Source organism: Phocoena phocoena, chromosome 7 (genome assembly GCF_963924675.1).
Source record: "Phocoena phocoena chromosome 7, mPhoPho1.1, whole genome shotgun sequence".
Taxonomy (NCBI): domain Eukaryota; kingdom Metazoa; phylum Chordata; class Mammalia; order Artiodactyla; family Phocoenidae; genus Phocoena; species Phocoena phocoena.
This window is the reverse complement of record NC_089225.1, coordinates 70,795,875-70,816,278: the sequence shown is the minus strand read 5'-3', so window position 1 is coordinate 70,816,278 and position 20,404 is coordinate 70,795,875. Positions and strand designations below refer to the sequence as shown.

At 37.6% G+C, this 20,404-nt stretch overlaps 1 protein-coding gene across 6 annotated transcripts in view; it reads right to left on the bottom strand.

Moving 5' to 3' along the window:
- The window catches only part of PMS1 (PMS1 homolog 1, mismatch repair system component), a 98,424-nt gene extending 78,869 nt beyond the window's left edge, over positions 1 to 19,555 (bottom strand). For 4 of the 6 annotated variants that reach the window (XM_065880253.1, XM_065880251.1, XM_065880254.1 and 1 more), the window contains exons 1-3: positions 14,257 to 14,388; positions 11,219 to 11,401; positions 1,508 to 1,610 (exon numbers count right to left, since the gene is read on the bottom strand). In XM_065880253.1, the coding sequence (XP_065736325.1) occupies positions 1,508 to 1,610; positions 11,219 to 11,401; positions 14,257 to 14,388 (418 nt within the window). Of the gene's footprint in view, positions 1 to 1,507; positions 1,611 to 11,218; positions 11,402 to 14,256; positions 14,409 to 19,482 lie in introns of those variants that run through there. The other 2 variants (XM_065880250.1, XM_065880252.1) reach the window with 2 other exon arrangements.
- Positions 19,556 to 20,404: the final 849 nt, after the last annotated feature.

Below are 20,404 nucleotides of genomic sequence, written 5' to 3'. Positions count from 1 at the left end.
ACCACCTAGAGGGGTGGGATAGGGAGGGTGGGAGGGAGACGCAAGAGGGAGGGGATATGGGGATATAAGTATATGTATAGCTGATTCACTTTGTTATACAGCAGAAACACAACAATGTAAAGCAATTATACTCCAATAAAGATGTTTAAAAATATATATATAATGCTTTGATAAATTACAATGAGGAACCCAAAAATTTTAAATGAACTTACAACAAAATTGGAAGGACAAATGACAAAAACAAACCCCCAACAACAACAGAAGTCCCTTTTCAGATCTAATCATTCTTTTGCACATGACTCTAAACAGGGCATATCTTTAATATTCTCTCAAATTTATAGATCCCATTACCAGAAGTTAGCAGCATGAAAAAGATTAAAGGAAATATGTGAAACTCAAGCCTGAAGAGATTTTTTTCTTTAGAAGTAAATAAGTAGTAGAGGAACTTAAAAATATAAGATGTCAATTAAAACGTACTAAAATTACAGAAGTGTATAAAACACTAGAGAACTAAATTACAGGACCTCCCTGGCTGTCCTGTGGTTAAGACTCTGCACTTCCAATGCAGGGGGCGTAGGTTCAATCCATGGTTGGGGAACTAATGTCCCACAGGCCGTGTGGTGTGCGTGGCCAAAAAAATTAATAAATAAATTTAAAAAATTTTTAAGTTAAAAAAATGTAAAAAAAAGAACTAAATTACAAATAGAATATTATATTTATATATGATATAATTTATAATATATTTATTTGCTTCAAATAATATAGAAAGGAAGGAAGTGGCTGAGAGTATTAGATGAAACATTAGTAATGAGTTGATAACTATTGAAACTGAGTGATGGTTACTCCATTCCAGGGTCCTCAACTCCCAGGCCGTGGACTGCTACCAGTCCACGGCCTATGAGGAACCAGGCCGCACAGCAGGAAGTGAATGGCGGGCGAGTGAGCGAAGTGTCATCTGCCGCTCCCCATGCTCGAGTTCACCCCCACCCCCACGCCCATCTGTGAAAAAACTGTCTTCCACAAAACCGGTCCCTGGTGCCAAGAACATTGGGGACCACTGCTCTATTCTACCTACTTGTACATATGTTTGAAGTTTTCCATAAACAGGTATATTTTAAATTAATTATTTAATCATAATATCTTGACAGGACGGTTTCTTATCATGATTAATAAATCAATAATGTTTTAGGCATTTAAAGAAAATATTATCCTTCATATGTAAAGAAGACACTAGCGATCCAGCAATAGTAAAACAACTGCTCTTAAGAGTTTTACAGAATAACTAATCCATATTGTCGCTCAAAGTCTTTCACACAGTTCCTCTTGAGGACAACTCTATGTATTTAAAAGATTAGCAGGTAAAGTAAGGCTGAACGTTCACTTGGAAGTTAACCAGCCTTTATCAGAAACAAACCCAAAGCAATACATTTGAATTTAAGGAGTAAACAATTTTTTTAAAACAAACAAGACAGAAAAGGCAAAGAATGCTACAAAGCTTCTCTCTTACCTTGACCAAGATGGGATGGTTTTTGAGAAATTATGTGGCCACTGCCATCTAAAACATACTGGGTGCTAAAATTATCAGCAGCAGTCCTTGTCGTAATTAAAACCTGGAATAAAAAAAACTCTAATAAAATTATGATTTTAGTTATTGCAGTGGGCTTATTGTAAAATTAGATTTAAAATAATAATTATATATTTCCTTGATTGATAGAAGTTTTACTTAATAAGGTCTTACAACCATTTCTCTTGAAATATTCCTTAGAGTTAAACTAATAAGCAATAGGCTAGCTTACATTTTCTATGTTGCAAATTACCGATTTTTATTTCAAATATTTTACTTTAATTAAAACATACAAAAATCAGTATACTTGAAATGGCTATTTGTATTGTATGTATTAAATGACTTACATCTGTAAAATCAAATCAACTGCATTAGGGAAGCTTGCTTTTTAACAGACAATTCCCATAAATTTGTTGGCAAAGTGAAATATCTTTTTGTAAAGTGATCATTCCCTCCTTCCTTTATATTCTGATAAAACTGCACTTCTCTATTTCAGTTAATGGTTCAAAAGAATAAAAATAAATAAATTATACATATATGTATATTTATGTGCAGTTTTCTTAAACCCAAGCTTTGAACTCATTGTTTTAAACGTAAAATTTTTATCAATTAAAAAACTAGCATTAAAACATGTAAGAAAGGATTCCATTCAGCATGAAAATATTTCCTAAGATGTTACAGTCATAGAAATATAAATTTTAAGAATGTCTGAACTCTTCTGAGCCATCCTCACCCTCAGCTTTCTATTTACCTACTCTGTGAGATTACTAGAAGTGTACATGCTATAACAGTAGTAAAACATTCCATTATCAGAAAATACCATAGGTGGGCAGTGGGAATGCTGGCAAAAAAAAAGCAGGGTGGATTCAGAAAAGGGTAGCCTCCTCACATTTCTAGTGAGTAATGTTGATCCAAAACTGGGAGCAATCTTTCTCAGCCATCCATGAACTCAGCAGAGCTAGCTTAAAATAAATCTATATAATTTAGAAAGAAGCCACAAATATATAGCTCCACTGTTGGAACTCATCCAGGTCCAGTTGGGTCTACATTTAATGGTTCTGTCACCAAGTCCTAACCATGCCCTGATTTCTGGTAGGCCAAATGGCTCTGTGGAACATGTCGGTACCATGAAGGGAAAACCAGAGTCACCACAAAAAAAATTTGGTTTCTCTAGCTTACAGTCCTAGTAGAGTCTATTAGGTTGTCTAAGGGTGACGTCCATAAAATCCTTATTAGAGGCTCATTGCTGCAGGCTGCTATTTCTGTCAAAACTGTTCCCTCAAAGAGTTGTACCTGAAACAAAGTTGTGAGCCTCTGTATACTCTTAAGTGATTATTCTACTTCTTCTAAAAATATATTCCATGGTTCAAAAGTTGTATTTTAAAAGTTTTCCTGATAACCAATCTCAATCTTCCTACCTACATCCCAACTCTATTGTGTCCAACAGTGATTTCCTCTAGTAAAGTTTGTTTAAAACAAAGAAGACAGAAATTGCTAGAGATTTTCTTTCCTGTTTCTAATTTAATTACTCTATGATTGTCCCTTTAAAAACAATTCTACATTTAACCAACCACTTCTCCAAAATGCCAAGGTCAACTGAATTCCATTTCTATTCTCCAAAGAGCTAGCCACCTGACCTAAAGCTGGTGTCACTGAGCAAAGGCAGCCCTGAAACTCTGAGTTCTTGTACTAACCCTGCCAGTGGCTTGCTAGATGGTCCTGAATAAATGATTACACTATCATTTTAAGAGGACGGTGATGGTAAGATGAAGATGATGCTAATACTTTATAAGGTTACATGGGTTTTTGTGTTAACTACTTAAGGGCATTTTACAGATATCAACGTGTTCATCCTTTAAACACATTAGTGAAAAATAAATATACTCCAGCCAAGATAAACTAAAGTGCTAAAAAACAAAATAGGACCTTAGTGGTCATAATGTAACATTTATGTTATGGTAAAAAAAAAAAGAGAACACAATATTGTTTTCCAATGTCAAATTTTAAAAAACTAGAATGTTTAGGGTACTATGAAATTTATTTAGATAGGAAATGCTTTGCAATTCACTTCAAAAGACAGTGAAAGATAACACACCTAAGCACGTTTCACAAATTCATGAAATATAGTGTGTTCCTCAAAGCAAAAAATTGTATTTCAAGAGTTCATTTCATCATATGACCCTGTGTCCTGGGCAGGAAACCTTTTTTTGGATGAGGCACAGGTTCAGAATGTGTTAGCTGTGAAGCAGCTAACACATTCGAATCTGTAGCAACTCCACCATCAGGAGCATCTCCAATATTACAAATTATTACTGGTGCTTCCTACTAGAGACATTGAGGAATTGTGGCAGTGAATGAATCTAGTGGTGTCAAGAAAAGAAATAAATAAATTTATTTTAAATAATTTTAAAATGAGAGGTTTATTTTAAAAGAAGTTTTAGAAGTCCTTAGAGGTTATATTAGTTATCAGTTATTAAAAACTGACTGTCTGGTCCAGTTACTGAGTTTCAAGAAATTATAGTACTATTACAAAGTTAAAATTACATAAAAGCATTAAAATTTTAGATAAGCACAATTTTTCTCAATGTTTTAAAAAGAAAGTAAATTGAAAAGCTTAGGATGTATCCTAGCAATTCATGAGAAAAAAATATCCTCTCTTGACAAAAATTCATTGAAGATAATCATATTAAAGTTTTGTGGGTTTTTTTGTTTTGTTTTGGCTGACTTTTGGACAAATACTTTGGCACAAAAACACAAATCTGAAAACTAAGGTAAATGGTCCTCATGATTCCGCTAAAATGTGGACTGTGCATGGATCACTGAAATGTCTTTTTCTTTCTCTGTGTGAGTATGCCTGCCTGCCTGTGCATAACTATACTATGATTTCAGAGCCTTCCTCCAGATGGTCCACTGAGGGAGACTAGCAACAGGGAGATCTTGGCCCTGGCTTTTCTCCTTTCAGCAGAGTTTTATTATTTGTGAGAAGGTGCATTTATTTAGGAAGCAGGATAAACCAAGTGTTTCAAAACTCCTGTGCCTATTCTAATTAAAGCCCTACCACAATGGCTCTAAAGGACACAGGAGGTATCCTACACTGTGGAACAGGAAGCAGGAAACAGCAGAATGAAGCTAGAGGCTTCCCTCTACTACTCTTTTATAGCTATGTGGAACCACAAATAAGGGCACCCCAACTCCCATCTTCAAAACAGAATGACTTAGCTTCTCATTCTGCCCCCCTTCAGCCATGGAGGTTTAATGTAACATAAAACAAAAACAAATCTATACATCCCTTTTCATCTCATCACAAAATGTATAATGAACTTGATAGATCAAAATAACACATAGCACATTATAACCACTTTAAAAAATTTGGATGAATGAATCAATAAACATGAGTTTTATGCAAGAGGATGGCTGGCAACTCTTCTAATTCTTCCCAAGGAAAAACAAGAGAAAAAAAGTGAACTTAAGCTACAGAATAAAGACCATTGGTGAGAATTAGAAGGAATTTACCTAGGAATGGCAGTTAAATTTTAGAAAGGATTTCCTGAAAATGTTGAGGAGTCTGCATAAACTTTGAAAGTTAAGGTGAAATACTGCTTACCAACAAGAGAATGAGCAAGGCTGATGATGCCATCACCTTACGTGATACAGACGCATGCTACTTTTCACATTCAAGTCCAGAATAAAAATAACTTTCATCTTCATGGTACATGACCATATTCTAGATACTTTAATACATATCATTTCATTTAACTCTCAAATCATTATCTGCACTTTATAGATTAAAAAAAAATTGGCTCTCGGAAAAGTCAACCTGTTTTATGCCTTTGGCCAACTCTCTTATTTAAACTCTTGGAAATGATAATTAGGCTTCTGAATCTTCGTCCAGAGTGTGTTCTAATTTGAAGAAAACAAAACAAATCAAAACTGTTTTGTATTCCTCTGAAAACTGAGATGTAATTTAGCCTCCATTTAAAATCTATTTCAAAAAACTTACACGAGTTTCTCATACATTTCCTTGGAGGAAAAAAAGGTCATTTTTAACATAATGTATACAAAATATCAGCCTAAAAGGAAATAAAATCTTTTATTGTGTGTTTTATTATGTAACAGGAAGAATATATACAAACAGTCTTCTTAAAAAATTTTATGAACAAGTCAAAACAGGATTTTCACTATCTCTAGCTCATTCTAGTCAGTATGCTTAGTAATTAGTATCAGGAATTTAACACTGAAGACTGACAAATATCTCAAGATTATTGCTCCACAAACAACAATAAATTTCAAGAGAAGTTATGCTTGATGATACAATTTTTAAAAAATCGTATCAATTTGTTTCAGTCACTGACACCTTCATCACAGATTATGGAAGCAGTAATTCCAGTTTTAAATACCAATAGATCACTCTGTAGATATAAATTTTTTTTTTTTACTCTTTTGGACTGTTTAAGATTGGAAGTCATTTTATAATTGACAAATTAGGAAAACTGCCCATTCTTTTAAAATGTATAAATAAAAAAACAGAATTAGACGTATTTTAAATTTCTTCACCCAATTTTGCTGAAAGTCTACTTAATTTTTTCTTTTTATAACTAAAATTATTAACATCTTTAAAATAATCTAACAAAAAATAATTTCAACGGTTTTGGGTGATGGCTGTTTAACAGTGTGACAAAACTATATACCAATTGCGTATTATCAATCTACCGAGTCTGAGATGATTTACATCTGTATGACTTTAAATTATCTACATCAGTTAGTTTGGCAGATAAAATGACCAAATCACTAATTTTTATTATGTAACTGCAATCTCTATCCAAAGATTTTCAAAATAAGTTGGAGCCTTTAAAATAAACATGCAACTTCTATACCTGAAACTTCAATTCTTTCTGAATGGTAAAGAATATTGTTTAAAAAGTTGAATTTTGGGCTTCCCTGGTGGCGCAGTGGTTGAGAGTCTGCCTGCCGATGCAGGGAACACGGGTTCGTGCCCTGGCCCGGGAAGATCCCACATGCCGCGGAGCGGCTGGGCTCATGAGCCATGGCCACTGAGCCTGCGCGTCCGGAGGCTGTGCTCTGCAGCAGGAGAGGCCACAACAGTGAGAGGCCCGCGTACCGCAAAAAAAAAAAAAAAAAAAAGTTGAATTTTTTCCCCAAAAAAGCACTCATTAATTTGCCTTGCTGAATAACAATTTTTAATTTTTAAATGTAATTGACCTTAACAACCAGGTATTACTTTCTGTGTTTCTGAAATACTATTCAGAACCCTCCCATATAATTTTTAACTTGACTACCCCTTGATAACCTCTCTATTGAGCACTGTGGGCCCGAGTATATATTTACTATTTTAATATGAGGTTTTTTGTGGGGTTTTTTTTGTGGTACGCGGGCCTCTCACTGTTGTGGCCTCTCCCGTTGCGGAGCACAGGCTCCGGATGCGCAGGCCCAGCGGCCATGGCTCACGGGCCCAGCCGCTCTGCAGCATGTGGGATCCTCCCGTACCGGGGCACGAACCCGCGTCCCCTGCATCGGCAGGCAGACTCTCAACCACTGCGCCACCAGGGAAGCCCCAATATGAGGTATTTTTAAACTTATAAATACCTTTATAACCATGCTAGTAAGAAAGCAGCATGACCTACTGTGGAAAACTCATTACTGAGAGGCATGAGATTGTAAATGAATTTTTGGCTTTGCCATGGATACATTATGTGTCTCTAAACAGGTCACAATTTTAATATTCCATTTACTTCACTGTGCACAGTTCCTCTGAAGTAAACTACTTAGCACAGAACCCTGCATACAGCAGATACTGAAATATTAGCCGACTGATTATTAGACTGTGTTTTGAAGTTGAGGTGAGAAAACCTGGCATTTGGCTTCACAAGACCTCGTTTTCCTTATCAGTAAGATAAGGAGACTAAACCATAAAAGACTGAGATGGAGACCAGCACTGGGGAGTGCTCCAGAGATGATCACTTGTGGGGGCAGGGCAGAAAGAGAAGTGAGGCTGTGCCATAGTCACAAGGCCTTGGCAGACCCCAGGGGGGCACTCTGGAGCAGAAACAGCACGGCAGAGCTGCTTCTGAATTGGAATAAGGCCTTTACAACCCCGCATCAACTAGTTATTGGATGGCAGGTTGCCCTGTATGAGGTGGGTAAGGGTCCACTACTAATACAAGAGGCCCCTGTATAAGAAACAATCAAATCTAAATCATCAAAAAATCTGTGACAAAATAGTACTTACTGTAAGATTCCATTCAAATCAAGTTCAAGTACAGGTATGACTAATCTATGTTGATAGGGATCAGAATAGCCATTACTTTTGAGGTGTACTAAATGGGAGGGGACATGACAGAAAACTTCAGGGATGCTGATAATGGTCTAAATCTTGATCTGAAGTATACATACTTAAATATTCACATACTCACACACACACTCACACTTATCTATGCGTGATTTTCCCAGACTTACAAGAAAAGAGAGTCCACAAAATACTGGAATATTTTCTAAGATAAACACTTGACATTGCAATATGTAAACTGAACATAATTTTTTTAAAGCTTATAGTTTTCTATTATTGTGATACTTTGACAATTTTTTTATTCCTTTTGTGATTTTGATGAACAAAATTATTTTAAATATTTATACTTAAGGCATTCAAATGCTTCAAAAATAAAACAAGGCAAAATGATAAACCTGGATATCAAATGGGCTTAAGTAATCAAATAAAAAAACAAGATAGAGAGTATCGCAGGATAAGGACTTGCAAAACTGCCATCTAAAATCAGAACTACAGTGAAAATTTGGAGAAATCATGGCTGATGTACAAGGTATTTTAAAAGACTAAGTATAGTACTGCCACCTAGCAGACAAAGTTGATAATGACCAACTTCAGTTCTGAAAGGTTACTATATACATCTTATAGAAAATACAGAAACGCTGAACAATATATTTTTGAACGATACTTGCCAAAATAAGGCTTAACAACTATAACTATCTGCCAAATTTGGACGACTGCTAAAAAAGCGAATACTTTTATTCTCAAACAAATTATATGATTTCTAAAATAGCCACTGAGAACTCCAACAATAGTACTAGCACTGGGAGCTTCAAAGCTTCCTTGGTACAAATCCCACCCCATTTTAAAAACAGACTCTTTGTACAAGATTCTAGGGCTATAGGTTCCCATACACAGTCTCTGGGGATAAAAATGGGCAATGGCCAGTTGTACCCTCTAGTTGCTCTTCCCTAAAATCTATCTGGAGACTCAGTGAACTCTAAATAAAGCAAGAGCTGAGAAAGATAGAGAAAGCACACGGTGTGCTAGATTTTGGATAGAGATTTTAAGCAGAATGCACTTAACGAATGACAAGGTCTTTCCTTCTTTAGTGATGTCTGAACATCTGGATTCTAACAAGCAAGGGCCCTTAGTCCTCTGTGCCAGAATAGCAAAACCTCCCACTTTAACCTCTACCTCTTCGCCAACCCACAATTCTTCTTTCTTACATAGGCATCAGCTTACAGAGTCCCGAAGTAAAGAGTAAGTGAATACCTAGCTGGGGCCCTTTCCACAGAAAACAGAAAATCTACACTTTGCCAGCATTCTAAAGGCAAAAGGGCCAAGGGAAAACCAAAATAAGCCTGAAGAATATATCATTGCCGGGGAGACTAGGCTACTAAATAGATAAAGAAATAGCAACAATATCTCATGTCCTTGCCACTTTTCTGGGACAATACGTATAAAGTCCTAGCATTTTACTGCACCTGTGCACGCTCACCCAAACAGGGTCTGCCAGCCTAAGCACAAAAGAAAGGATACACAGCCACTGGGCAAACCTAGGTAGCTAAAGAGATCCTCACAATTACCATGTCACTCACTGGCACACAGATACTATCACACTATAAAACAGAGCCTAACACACACAGAATAACAGTACAGCACAAAGAAACTAGTGATCAAACATAACTGAGATACATGGAAATGAAGAGATCAAGGTTCTAGATGGGCTTTGCCACAAACTAGTTATGTAACTTAGGGCAGAGGCAGTGACGTATAATTGGTACTATGCAATGGAGTGGGTCAGGCACTGAACTTAAGGGTTCATAGAAATTGAAAACATCTAGCAATCAGGAGAGCAAAGTTCTAGCTAGGGTTTAGCTCAAGTCAATGCACATCTCTAGAGCACAATCCAGTTATCTGTATTGACTAGAGTAGTATTTCCAGAGTGCATTCCACAGCACAACAGAATAACAGTGATATGTGTCTCAATAAAAGAGTTTCATAGACAAGTAAGTGCAGGAAATGTCTGTACTGTAAACCACCAACCTCAGAGATTCACAATGCACTTTAGTACAGTAAAGGCTCTGAGAAGTGCTTATAGTTAAGATACCTGTTTAATTTTAATACTTTTCCAAGTCAGTGGATCACTAAACCATTTTTTCCTCTTATTAATGTTACCACTGAAAAACACTCTTTGCCATTCCTCAAAAAATTAAACAGAATTATAGTAGTCCCCCTTTATCTGCGGGAGACATTTTTCAAGACCCCCAATGGATGCCTGAAACTGCAGATAGTATCAAACCCTATATATACTATGTTTTTTTCCTATGTATACATACCTAAGACAAAGTTTAATTTATAAATTAGGCACAGTAAGAGAATACCTGAATTGCTGGCATCACTGCTCTTGCACTTTGGGGCCATTATTAAGTAAAATAAGGGTTCCTTTGAACACAAGCACTATGATAACCCAGATGGCTAGAAAGTGACTAACCAGCTGGTAGTATATAATACGTGGATATGCAAGACAAAGGGATGATACACGTCCCAGGCAGGACAGAGCAGAACTGCACAAAATTTCATCATGCTACTCAGAATGGTGCACAATGTAAAATTTATGAATTATTTGTGGAATTTTTCCACTTAATATTTTCCGACAGTGGTTGACTGTGGTAACTGAAACCATGGAAAGCAAAACCATGGATAAGGGGGGACTATTGGACCATTTGGTCCAGCTATTCCACTTCTGGGTATATACCCAAAAAAGTGGAAGCAAGGACTCAAACAGACATCTGTACACCAATATTCACAGCAGCATTATTCACAAGAGCCAAATAGTGGAAACAACCCAAATGTCCATTGACAGATGAATGGATACAACAGAGTATCATTCAGCCTTAAGAAGAATGAAATTCTAATACATGTTACAACATGTATGAATCTTAAAAACATTACACTGAGTGAAATAGGCCAGACCCAAAATGACAAATAGTGTATGATTTCAATTATAAGACATACCTAGAACAGTCAAATTCATAGAGACAGAAAGCAGAATACTTACCAGTTACCTGTGGACAGGGGAAAGGAGAATAGAGGTTTATTGTTTAATGGGCATAGTTTCAGTTCGGGATGATGAAAAAGTTCTGGAGATGGATGGTGGTGATGCCTACACAACAATGTCAATGTATTTAATACCATTGAATTGTACACTTAAAAATGACAAAAATAGTAAATTTTATGTATATTTTACACAATAAAATGTATATTTTACGCAATAAAAAAAACTCTGCCAAATTCTGGGTAAGTTGTCTCTTAATTCTAATATTGTGTTATTATGAAACCACTAAAATAGTCAATACAAATTACCTCACCTCAGCTACACAACAAATGGACCCCAAGGCTTCTCCACGAAAACCGTAAGTTGTCAAATTTTCAAGATCTTCATGACCTCTTATTTTTGAGGTATAGTACTTCACTGCCATCACGGGTGCATCATCAGCCTTGATACCCTCACCATTGTCTCGCACCTCAATCTTATCAAACCCATAGTTCTCCTATGAAAGTTAAACAGTACTTTTAGTATATACAGACATTAAACTATTATCACATTTACAAACAGAATGTAACACAAGTGAAATGGTTTTGTCATTTATCTATCTTTTATGGAAACTTAACATTTAAGAAGTAAGAGTTTAAATTCTTAATTCTACCAATTCCTAGCTATGGTACTATGGGCAAGTCCCTTATTTTCCTTGCACTCAGATTCAACTATAAAATAAGGAGATCAGTATGATCTTCAAGGTTCCCTAGAATTGTTTCAGTATGATAGGTATATATGTTTAAATTTATGTTTAAACTTGCCCAGAAATATTCTTCTAAGTTATATACACTTTTGTATATATAATCTCTCAAATAAAACAGATTACCATCACCATCAAAAACACCACCTGGGGGCTTCCCTGGTGGCGCAGTGGTTGAGAGTCCACCTGCTGATGCAGGGGTTCGTGTCCTGGTCCGGGAGGATCCCACATACCGCAGAGCGGCTGGGCCCGTGAGCCATGGCCGTTGAGCCTGCGCGTCCGGAGCCCGTTCTCCGCAACAGCAGAGGCCACAACAGTGAGAGGCCCACGTACCGCAAAAAAAAAACCCAAAAAAACAAAAACACCAGCTGGTTCTACCCACCAAGAGTCTAGCAATCATCATTATTCAATCTGACTTTTAATACTTTGTCCCTGAACTACTTATTGCTTTCATAAATAAATAAAAATCTGCTACATTATAGCTTTCTAATTTTCTTTCTGCAAATAGTCACCTAACAGACTGCTGAGAAAATATAGCTAACTGGCAATCTCAGAGTTTTTAATTTGAAAATGGAGGGAAAAAAACAAATCATAGCTTAATACTGGTAATTTAATACTAAAAATATGCATACATAACAAATACAAAGCCTAAATTCCTAGAGTGATCACACTTTCTATGAATACCATATTCTAAATTTGGTAGCAAGCTTCTATCATAAGCTTTACTTCACAAAGTTTATGTGTATGGCCTTAAATGCATGTTATAAAGGGAAAAAAATCTTCCTACAATTATAATGACTCTGCTATTTAAAAATAATACTTTTTAATAACCTAGAATTATATACTGTGTCACTACTTTTTAGATAAATTAGAAATAAAAGGTGTTGGGGGGAGACACCTAAGATTTAGTTTCTTATCTCTCCCTCGATCTAAACATTATCTTTCTGGGAATAGCTTGTCTGCTTCATTTTATAGAAAAATAATTATAGAAATGCAAATCTTTCAATATAAATAAGAACTGCAGGCACTTGAGTAAAATAACACAAAGATCTGTTTAAATGTTTAAAATAATATCTACATGTTTAATTTACTAATTACAAAAACATTCCTAGTCAGAACAGTTATTACTGTGTTAAACTATAATAAAACAGATCTTATTATGTAAAGCAACAGACTTGTTTATTCTAAAATTCTACAAAGCAGGAACTGGCAAATGTCAAGAGACTTAAATATGCAGCAGGATAAAAATGTGTACTTTAATTTACTTTTTAAAGAGGACTTCTGTTGGCTCTGTAAAACGATTTCTAAAAACTATGTTTTTCTTCCAAGAACTTTGAGAATAAGACATATGTTTGCCTGCCTAAGATTCTTAAGTTAAATTTGTCAGATATAATTATATAATCCTATTTAAGTATTATCAACTGTATTCTAATCAGACTGAACTGACTACATAAAATGTCTAAGAAAAAGAAAATGTCTTTCTTTCGGTTTAATTTAATTTTTTCGTGTTTATAAAGCTTTTACTATATTATTTAAAACCAAAGTAGTGGTTTGATAGACTATAGAACAGCGGTTCTCAGCATCAACCAGAAACTTGTTAGAAACACAAAGTTGGGGCCCTACCTAGAATCTGAAATTCTGCGGCCCAATAACTGTTTTAACAGACTCCCTAAAATTACTGATGCACCCAAATGTTATGAAAACCACTGGCATAGAGGAAAGATCCTGAATGAGTTTTAGAGTCATAAAGACCTGGATTGCAATCTCAGCTCCAGTACTTACTACTTACATGACTTTGGGAAAGTTCTCAGAACCTCAATTATTTATAAAATGAGTATAGCAGTAGCTAATTCATAGAGCTTTTACAAGGAGCAAATGGGTAACATATATATAATATATGTATATGAAATGGGAAGGTCTCTTTCCTACAAAGATATTCATATCAGTAGTCTTTCTAATGCCATAATACCAGAAATAATATGAATATCTGATAATTAGGAGATTACAAAAAAATGTATTCTTACGTTCGCTCAAATTTATTTACCATTTATGTACCAGATACTGGACAGGTATAGAGGACACAAAAAAATATAGACCTTACCTCCATGAGCTAGTAACTTATAACAGGGGAGGTAGACCTGAAGACTAATTGTAATAAATCATAATAAGAGTCATAAGTCATTATTAACTCAAATGATTTAATATGTAGCACTTAAATTTAAAAATGTGAAAACTATGAAGCAACAAGGGACACAGTTCTGAAATAAGATTAGGTAGAAAAAACAAAATGCAAATGAGAATCTATAAAACAAGTAAACACAAATAACCAAGGATAAGTATTAGAAAATACGGACAAACTAATTTCATGTTTTATGATAGAGTCCTTTAGAATAAGCTCTCCTTTATAATTTCCTTTAATGTTACTGTAACACTGATCTAAATTAAAACTTATTTTTAAGAATTTACTCTTAAACAGGAAAAGGGGTTCAATGTCCTAAGAATAATTTACTGTTATATAAAGAAAAGAAAGGTAATAATTGTAAGGAGAAAACATCTGTCCAACCCTTTTTTGCTTTCAAAGTACTTGGCAGCATCTCAGGGACACTCACCAGTTTAACATCTATGCTTGTGGCACCAGCATCCAAGGAGTTTTCTATGAGCTCTTTTACGACACTGACCACTGAAGTGATTATTTGAGAACTGGAAAGGAGGCGAATTGTTGCTGCCGGCAGCTGTTTCATTCTAGCTTTTAGCAGAGTAGCTAGAAAATAAAATATAAGTTGTAAAAATAAAAATTGTTAAACATTCCTAACAGAACGGATAGCAACAACAGCAGCAATAATAGCAACGCATATTTATTGAGCCTCACTGTATGTCAGGGTCTACTGTTGAGCACATACAGTATTAAATCATTTATTTCTTACGAATACCCTTTAAAATAGATGCCATTATCATCTCCATATTATAAGACTAAGGCACAGAGAAATTTGTTGGTAAATCACACTATGTTACTAATTAAAGAATGATAAGAATAATTGTGCAATAAGTGTAATATATGTGTCTGGCTAGGAATCACCAGATGGTGCTGTCAACTGTTATGCAGATAATGTCAGTCATGTGCCTTAATGGCAGTTGCACTTGAACATCATTAGTCATCTACACATTTTGATGAATTACAATATCTCTTTCAATTATTGAGCTCTTTTAGAGTTAGGAAATCCAGACTCTAGAATTACTCTTAATCTAAACTAGTCATACTCAGACACATCATATCAGATTACTATCCTATGCACTACTGTGTCTAAAACATCTTTCTAGTCATGTGGCTCCCCAAAGCCAAATTATGATAAAGCTCAAACCATATGCTGGCATTCAAGGTCCTTTACATGCCGATCCAACTTGTACATCCAAAATCTCTCTGCCAGTAATTAGTTTAGCCATGAAACCCTTTGTCTGAAACCTTTTCAAACAAAGAAACAAAAAAATTTCATATGGAAATCACGTATGTAAAATTTGCAGGGAGTGGGGTTTGCAACTACCTTAATGCCTAACTCAGAAAAGATTTCAGGCAAATAAAAAATACTAGCTTGACAGCATGCAATTCCTCTAGTCATGATTTTATTTGACAATAAAAAGGTGGGGGGAGGGGGAGGAGCCCTAGGTACTTCCTTAATTTACCATGACTAGTTACATGCTCACATGATGATCTGACCCTATGGAATCTAGATCCAAACGAAACAACAATGCCAAAGACAAACCAAACCAAATAAAAAGGTTTCTGTTTAGGATTCTTTCTCAGGCAACTTAAGACATAAAACAAGCAGAGTCACATAAAGTTTAAGAATAAGTAACTGAGCAAGAAATGGAGTTTAGCCATTACAATGATTACATAAAACTTTAAGGGATGCATTTCTGGGAAGAAGTCAATATACTGAGTTCTGAATGGTGTTAACTGTTCACAATTCATAACTATATTTTGCTTTGTACAAGGCAAAGCTGATTAACACGATGGAAAAATATGCCACTAATTATTATTATACACTAATAGCTATATAATGTTGAGGAAGTTAAAATTAAACTCTAAAACTCAATCACCTAACCTAAAATAGAGATAATAATGATATCATATGGTTGTGGTGAGAAGTAAATAAGATAATGTATACAACGTATTATAGTGCTTGGCATATACATGCTAAAAAATCCCAGGATCTCTGGACTAAATTGAGTTCCTCCAAACTACATGAATACCACACCCCCCAACACACTTCTAACTCTAGCCCCACAGGAGCTAACCCAGTGCTTGGTATCAGGTTAGGCTTGGGTTTAAGAAGTCTTCTTCCTTAGTTTGAGAGTCCCAGGGATCTAAGAAAAACATTTATCAAGCAAGCTTTGGCGTGTAAACCTAACCTCACCTCAACCTTCCCTCCTTCTGCAGAGATTAATTAATCTCTTTATTAATCTCATCATCTTTGTCTCATTCTCTATAACCTCTCTTCCAAAATCTTCTATTTCTCCCCAGCAAGTCCCTAATTTCATCCCAACCTACCCCCTCTTCTAGTTTACTGAGATCAAGGCAGACCACAGCATCAACTCTATCTTCACACACTTTACCTCCTCCACCATACTGTGTCCTCTGGTTTCTTAAAATGTCTCCACCTCTACCCATGTTCTTCTTTACTCAGTCTCAGACCAATGTCTTTCTTCTAAACTAACACTTCCACCTAGTTTCTTTATCTAGTCCCATCCCTCCTCCAGGCCTCTTGGTCTTGAAAACAAAAACAAAAAATTCTTCCCTCAACCTTATTAACTCTATGATTATCTTCTTTATGAAGCCAAACTTGAATAAGTAACCTGTATTCACCATCACCAATTCCCTATCACCAACTCACTTCCAAAACCCTTGCAAAATAGCTTACACAACCACTGTTAGGATTTTGCTTTCTTCAAGTTCACCAATGAGATCTTAAATCATCAAATCCTTTTCTCAGGATTCACATTCCTATCCCTGAAGCATGTGACATTGATGTGACATTGATGTGACATTGATGATACTGCCTATTCTCAAGGATTATACCATCCATCAATACCTCTTGGATCTCTTCGTGTTTTCTTCACTCTCTTCCCAGAAAAATGGGCATTCCCTAATTCCTCTCCCCTCTTCTTATATACCCAAAACCCTATAACCTTAGATGTTATAGAATAACATCTAAATCTACATCTCAACAGTGATCTCTCTCTTCCCGAGTTAAGACAGGCATTTCTTACAATCAGTGTCACTACTACCTCAAAATGTTTATAAAATAGAACTTATCTTCTTGTTCCGCCCTCCATACCTCCCACTTAACTTTGCTATTTCTCTTAATAACTCACTGTTCTTAGTGACCAAGTCAAAAACTTCAATCTTCCTTTGCCAGCAATCCCGCCCTATTTGCACCTCCACTTTCTCCTAATGCAATACTATCTATCATTCTAGACCCGGTTTCAATATCATTTGTAACATGGTCCTTTCTGATCACCCAACCAGGAATGACCCTTTCCTCCCATTCCGAAAGAACTTGGCTTGCTTATCACACCCCTGTCCTGACCTATACAACCTCTAAACGCACGGAATTATATACTTCTGGATGCAACACAGAGTAATCAGAGTACTTCACTCAAGGTGAGTACTTCATAATTATTAATGAAGTGGCCACGAAAAATAATTTCATCGGCACCTACCTCATGCCAAGGTAAAACATTAGGAAAAGTGACCTCCTTCCCATCAAGTCACCATTGCCTTAACTCCTTCCCTTTATGTATTCTATTTTAACTGGACTCCATATCATCCCCTTCATCACTTGTATCTCCTAACCAGGCTTTTTTTCTAGAATCCAGGGCCTTATTTCCAACTACTTTCTAAATATCATCATTTAGATGACCGAAAGGCACCCTAAACTCAACATGTCCCAAAGAGATCAGATCTTTCTCTAATTGTCTTTCTTGCTATACTTATTTGATAATAAAAATAAGAGCTAACATAAGTTACTTAAATATATATAATTATTCCAGTTAATCCTCACAACAAGCTTATGTATAGTGTCATTCCTCTATCACAAACAGGATTTAAAAGCTTGATCGCTTGTTCCAAGATCACACAACTATTAAGTGACAGATGCACACCTGCATATTTTGTCATGTTTGACTCCAAAGGCTATGCTCATCCAGTCTCACAAAGCAAAATTAGAAACCTTGAGTCATCCTTGAAATTCTCCTCACTCTCTATATCCTGCCACCCACTCCTCCCTCTCTTACTACCTAAATATTTCTCAAACTAGTTCTTTCCTCTCTATCCCTATGGCTACTGCCTCTGTTCAGCCCTTCAACAATTTTCCCCTGACCTATTGCAATAACCAGCTAATTGACAGCTTGCCTGGAATCTCAACCACCTACAGGATTCTTCCTATAATTTACATTTAATCATGTTGCTATCCTACTTAAAATTTTATAAATATTTCCAATTACTAACTATGTTAAATCCAAACTCCTTACAATTGAACCTCTGTCTTTCTAATCTCATCCCACTCTTCTCCAAATGCACACTGGGCCAGTCATACTATGCAACTTGTCTCTCTTAATGTGATGGCAGTGACTCCTTCCTTGGCTCATAAGGTTCCCTTTCTCTACTGATGACTTCTCACCATCCTTCTAGATTTAGTTCAAGTATCACCTCCTCGAGGAAGCCTTTCTTACCAGCTCCAACCCCTGCCCCAACAGATTAGGCAGTCCTTCCTCTGTACTCCCAGAGCACCTTTTCCTTATTTCTAACCCCAAACTCATCACAGATTATTCTAAGTATTGGATTTCTGTCCCTTCCTCCTGGCTGAGAGTTCTCTGAGGATATATTAATCTCATATCCCTAGCACAACCTCTGGAACATAACAAGCATTCCACCGTATGTGTACCAAATGGCATCTTTTGAAAAGTGGAAGGGTTGATATCAGGCTTACGACTCACAGCAAAGAATGTCTAAGAATGCCAGGAATCAGTCTTCTATATTTGCTGAGAGGTAAATCAAACACTACTGAAAGAGTGCTGATGATCAGGAAATTCAGTTAAGGCTAACAGTGTACCTAAAAAAGAAGTAAAGATCAGAGAACTCATAAACTTTAGGAAGCACACAATGAAATAATTATTTTTTTAAAAAACGTAATAAATCTAACCTAATTGGTTTTATAAGGCCATTAGAAACGCAATATATGTACACATATATGTGTATATACAGTCAACATTCTCTTACACCAATTTTGAAAAGCCATTGTAAGTTATTTCAGCAATATGAATAAAAAAACCCCACATTTCCTCAGCATATAACACAAGTACCTGTCTTCAGCGTGTAGACAGACCCAGAATGACACCAGTAAAAATCATGGTTAACCGAAAAGTTTGCTTCCGCCACTTGTACGATGCCACAACCTACAATATTATAAAACCCCTCACTCACACTCTAGACAGGCTGAGTTACGGCCGTCAGGGGTTAAAGTTTCTTCCTGGCAAACAACAACTTTAAGATCTGCACCCAGAAGGATCTGAGGAATGGGCTGCAACAAAGGCCTAAACACCATTTAGTCAGGAAAGTCCAAATCAGACATTAAGCAGCCCACACCTGCTGGGAGACCGCTCTCCAGGTGTGCGCGCTCGCTAGCCGGGCTTCGTCCGCTTCCCGCCCCGCGAGGGGAGCGGGGGAGGGGCGCCCACTGCGGCCGCCGGCGCTCCCGCCCAGACCGGGACAAGTGGAGGGGAGGAGGCTCTCGAGCTTACGATATAAGAATGAATACCCGTTAGCCACACGACACTACCTTCTTGCTCGCGCGAGGTGGGCAACAACAATCCACTAGCAGACCAGCCAGCGTCCCACCCGGAGCCCAGGCCCGGCCTGGCGGATCCCCTACTCACCCACAACGTACGCGGGGCGGGGCAGGCACCGAGCACACCGCCCTTAATCCCTCCCTGCCCGGCGAACGTGTGATTGGCGCCGTCCTCAGCCAATGCCCTGGCAGCGCGTTCCGCCCTGAAAGCTTCCGCAAGCTGCGCCACGCCGCGCCGCGCTGGGGCTGACCACTCGCGTTCTGCCTGAGAAGGCGCAGCCGTCGGCACTGCAGCCACAGCGGAGCTGATAGTGCTCCGAGCCAGCCGCCGGGAGTGGGGCGGCGGGTGAGTGGGCACGAAGGGCCGCCGGGACTGTGCTGCTGCCCGTGCAGTGGGGAGCTGCTGGCGGGCCCGGGTCGGCTTGAGGGGAAAGAGTGGACTCCTGCTCCGTCCGCGGCGCCCTGTCAGGACGTGCGGGCCAAGTGGCCCCCAAGGCTTGCCCCCCAAATCCTCGTCGTCGCGTCCTGGCCCTGACGGGATGTGCAGCTCCGAGAGGAAAGGGGCGGGGCGGGGGGCACTGTGGCCGTAGCAGCGGCGGCTTTTGCTGAGCTTCCAGTAGCTGGGAGCTCCGGCCGCCTGGGAAGGCTGCCGGTGATGGTAGCGGGGGGGAGGGGGCGTCTCTGTGGGTCGCCCGGCATCGCGAGGGCAGAGCCGAGAGGCTCTTCGCTCTCTGAAGTCATTGTTTGCCAGTCCTGAAGTGGCGTGGCAGACTCCGTGGAAGGGTTTTCTGGCCTGGGATAGTCAGTCTTTGCCTTCCAGCTCAGATGTAAATTTTAAGCCTACTTTCGAGCTTTTTTTTTTTCTATCCTGTCGAAAATGGGAAAGGCATCTTGAGTGGAGGCACGTTCTAAG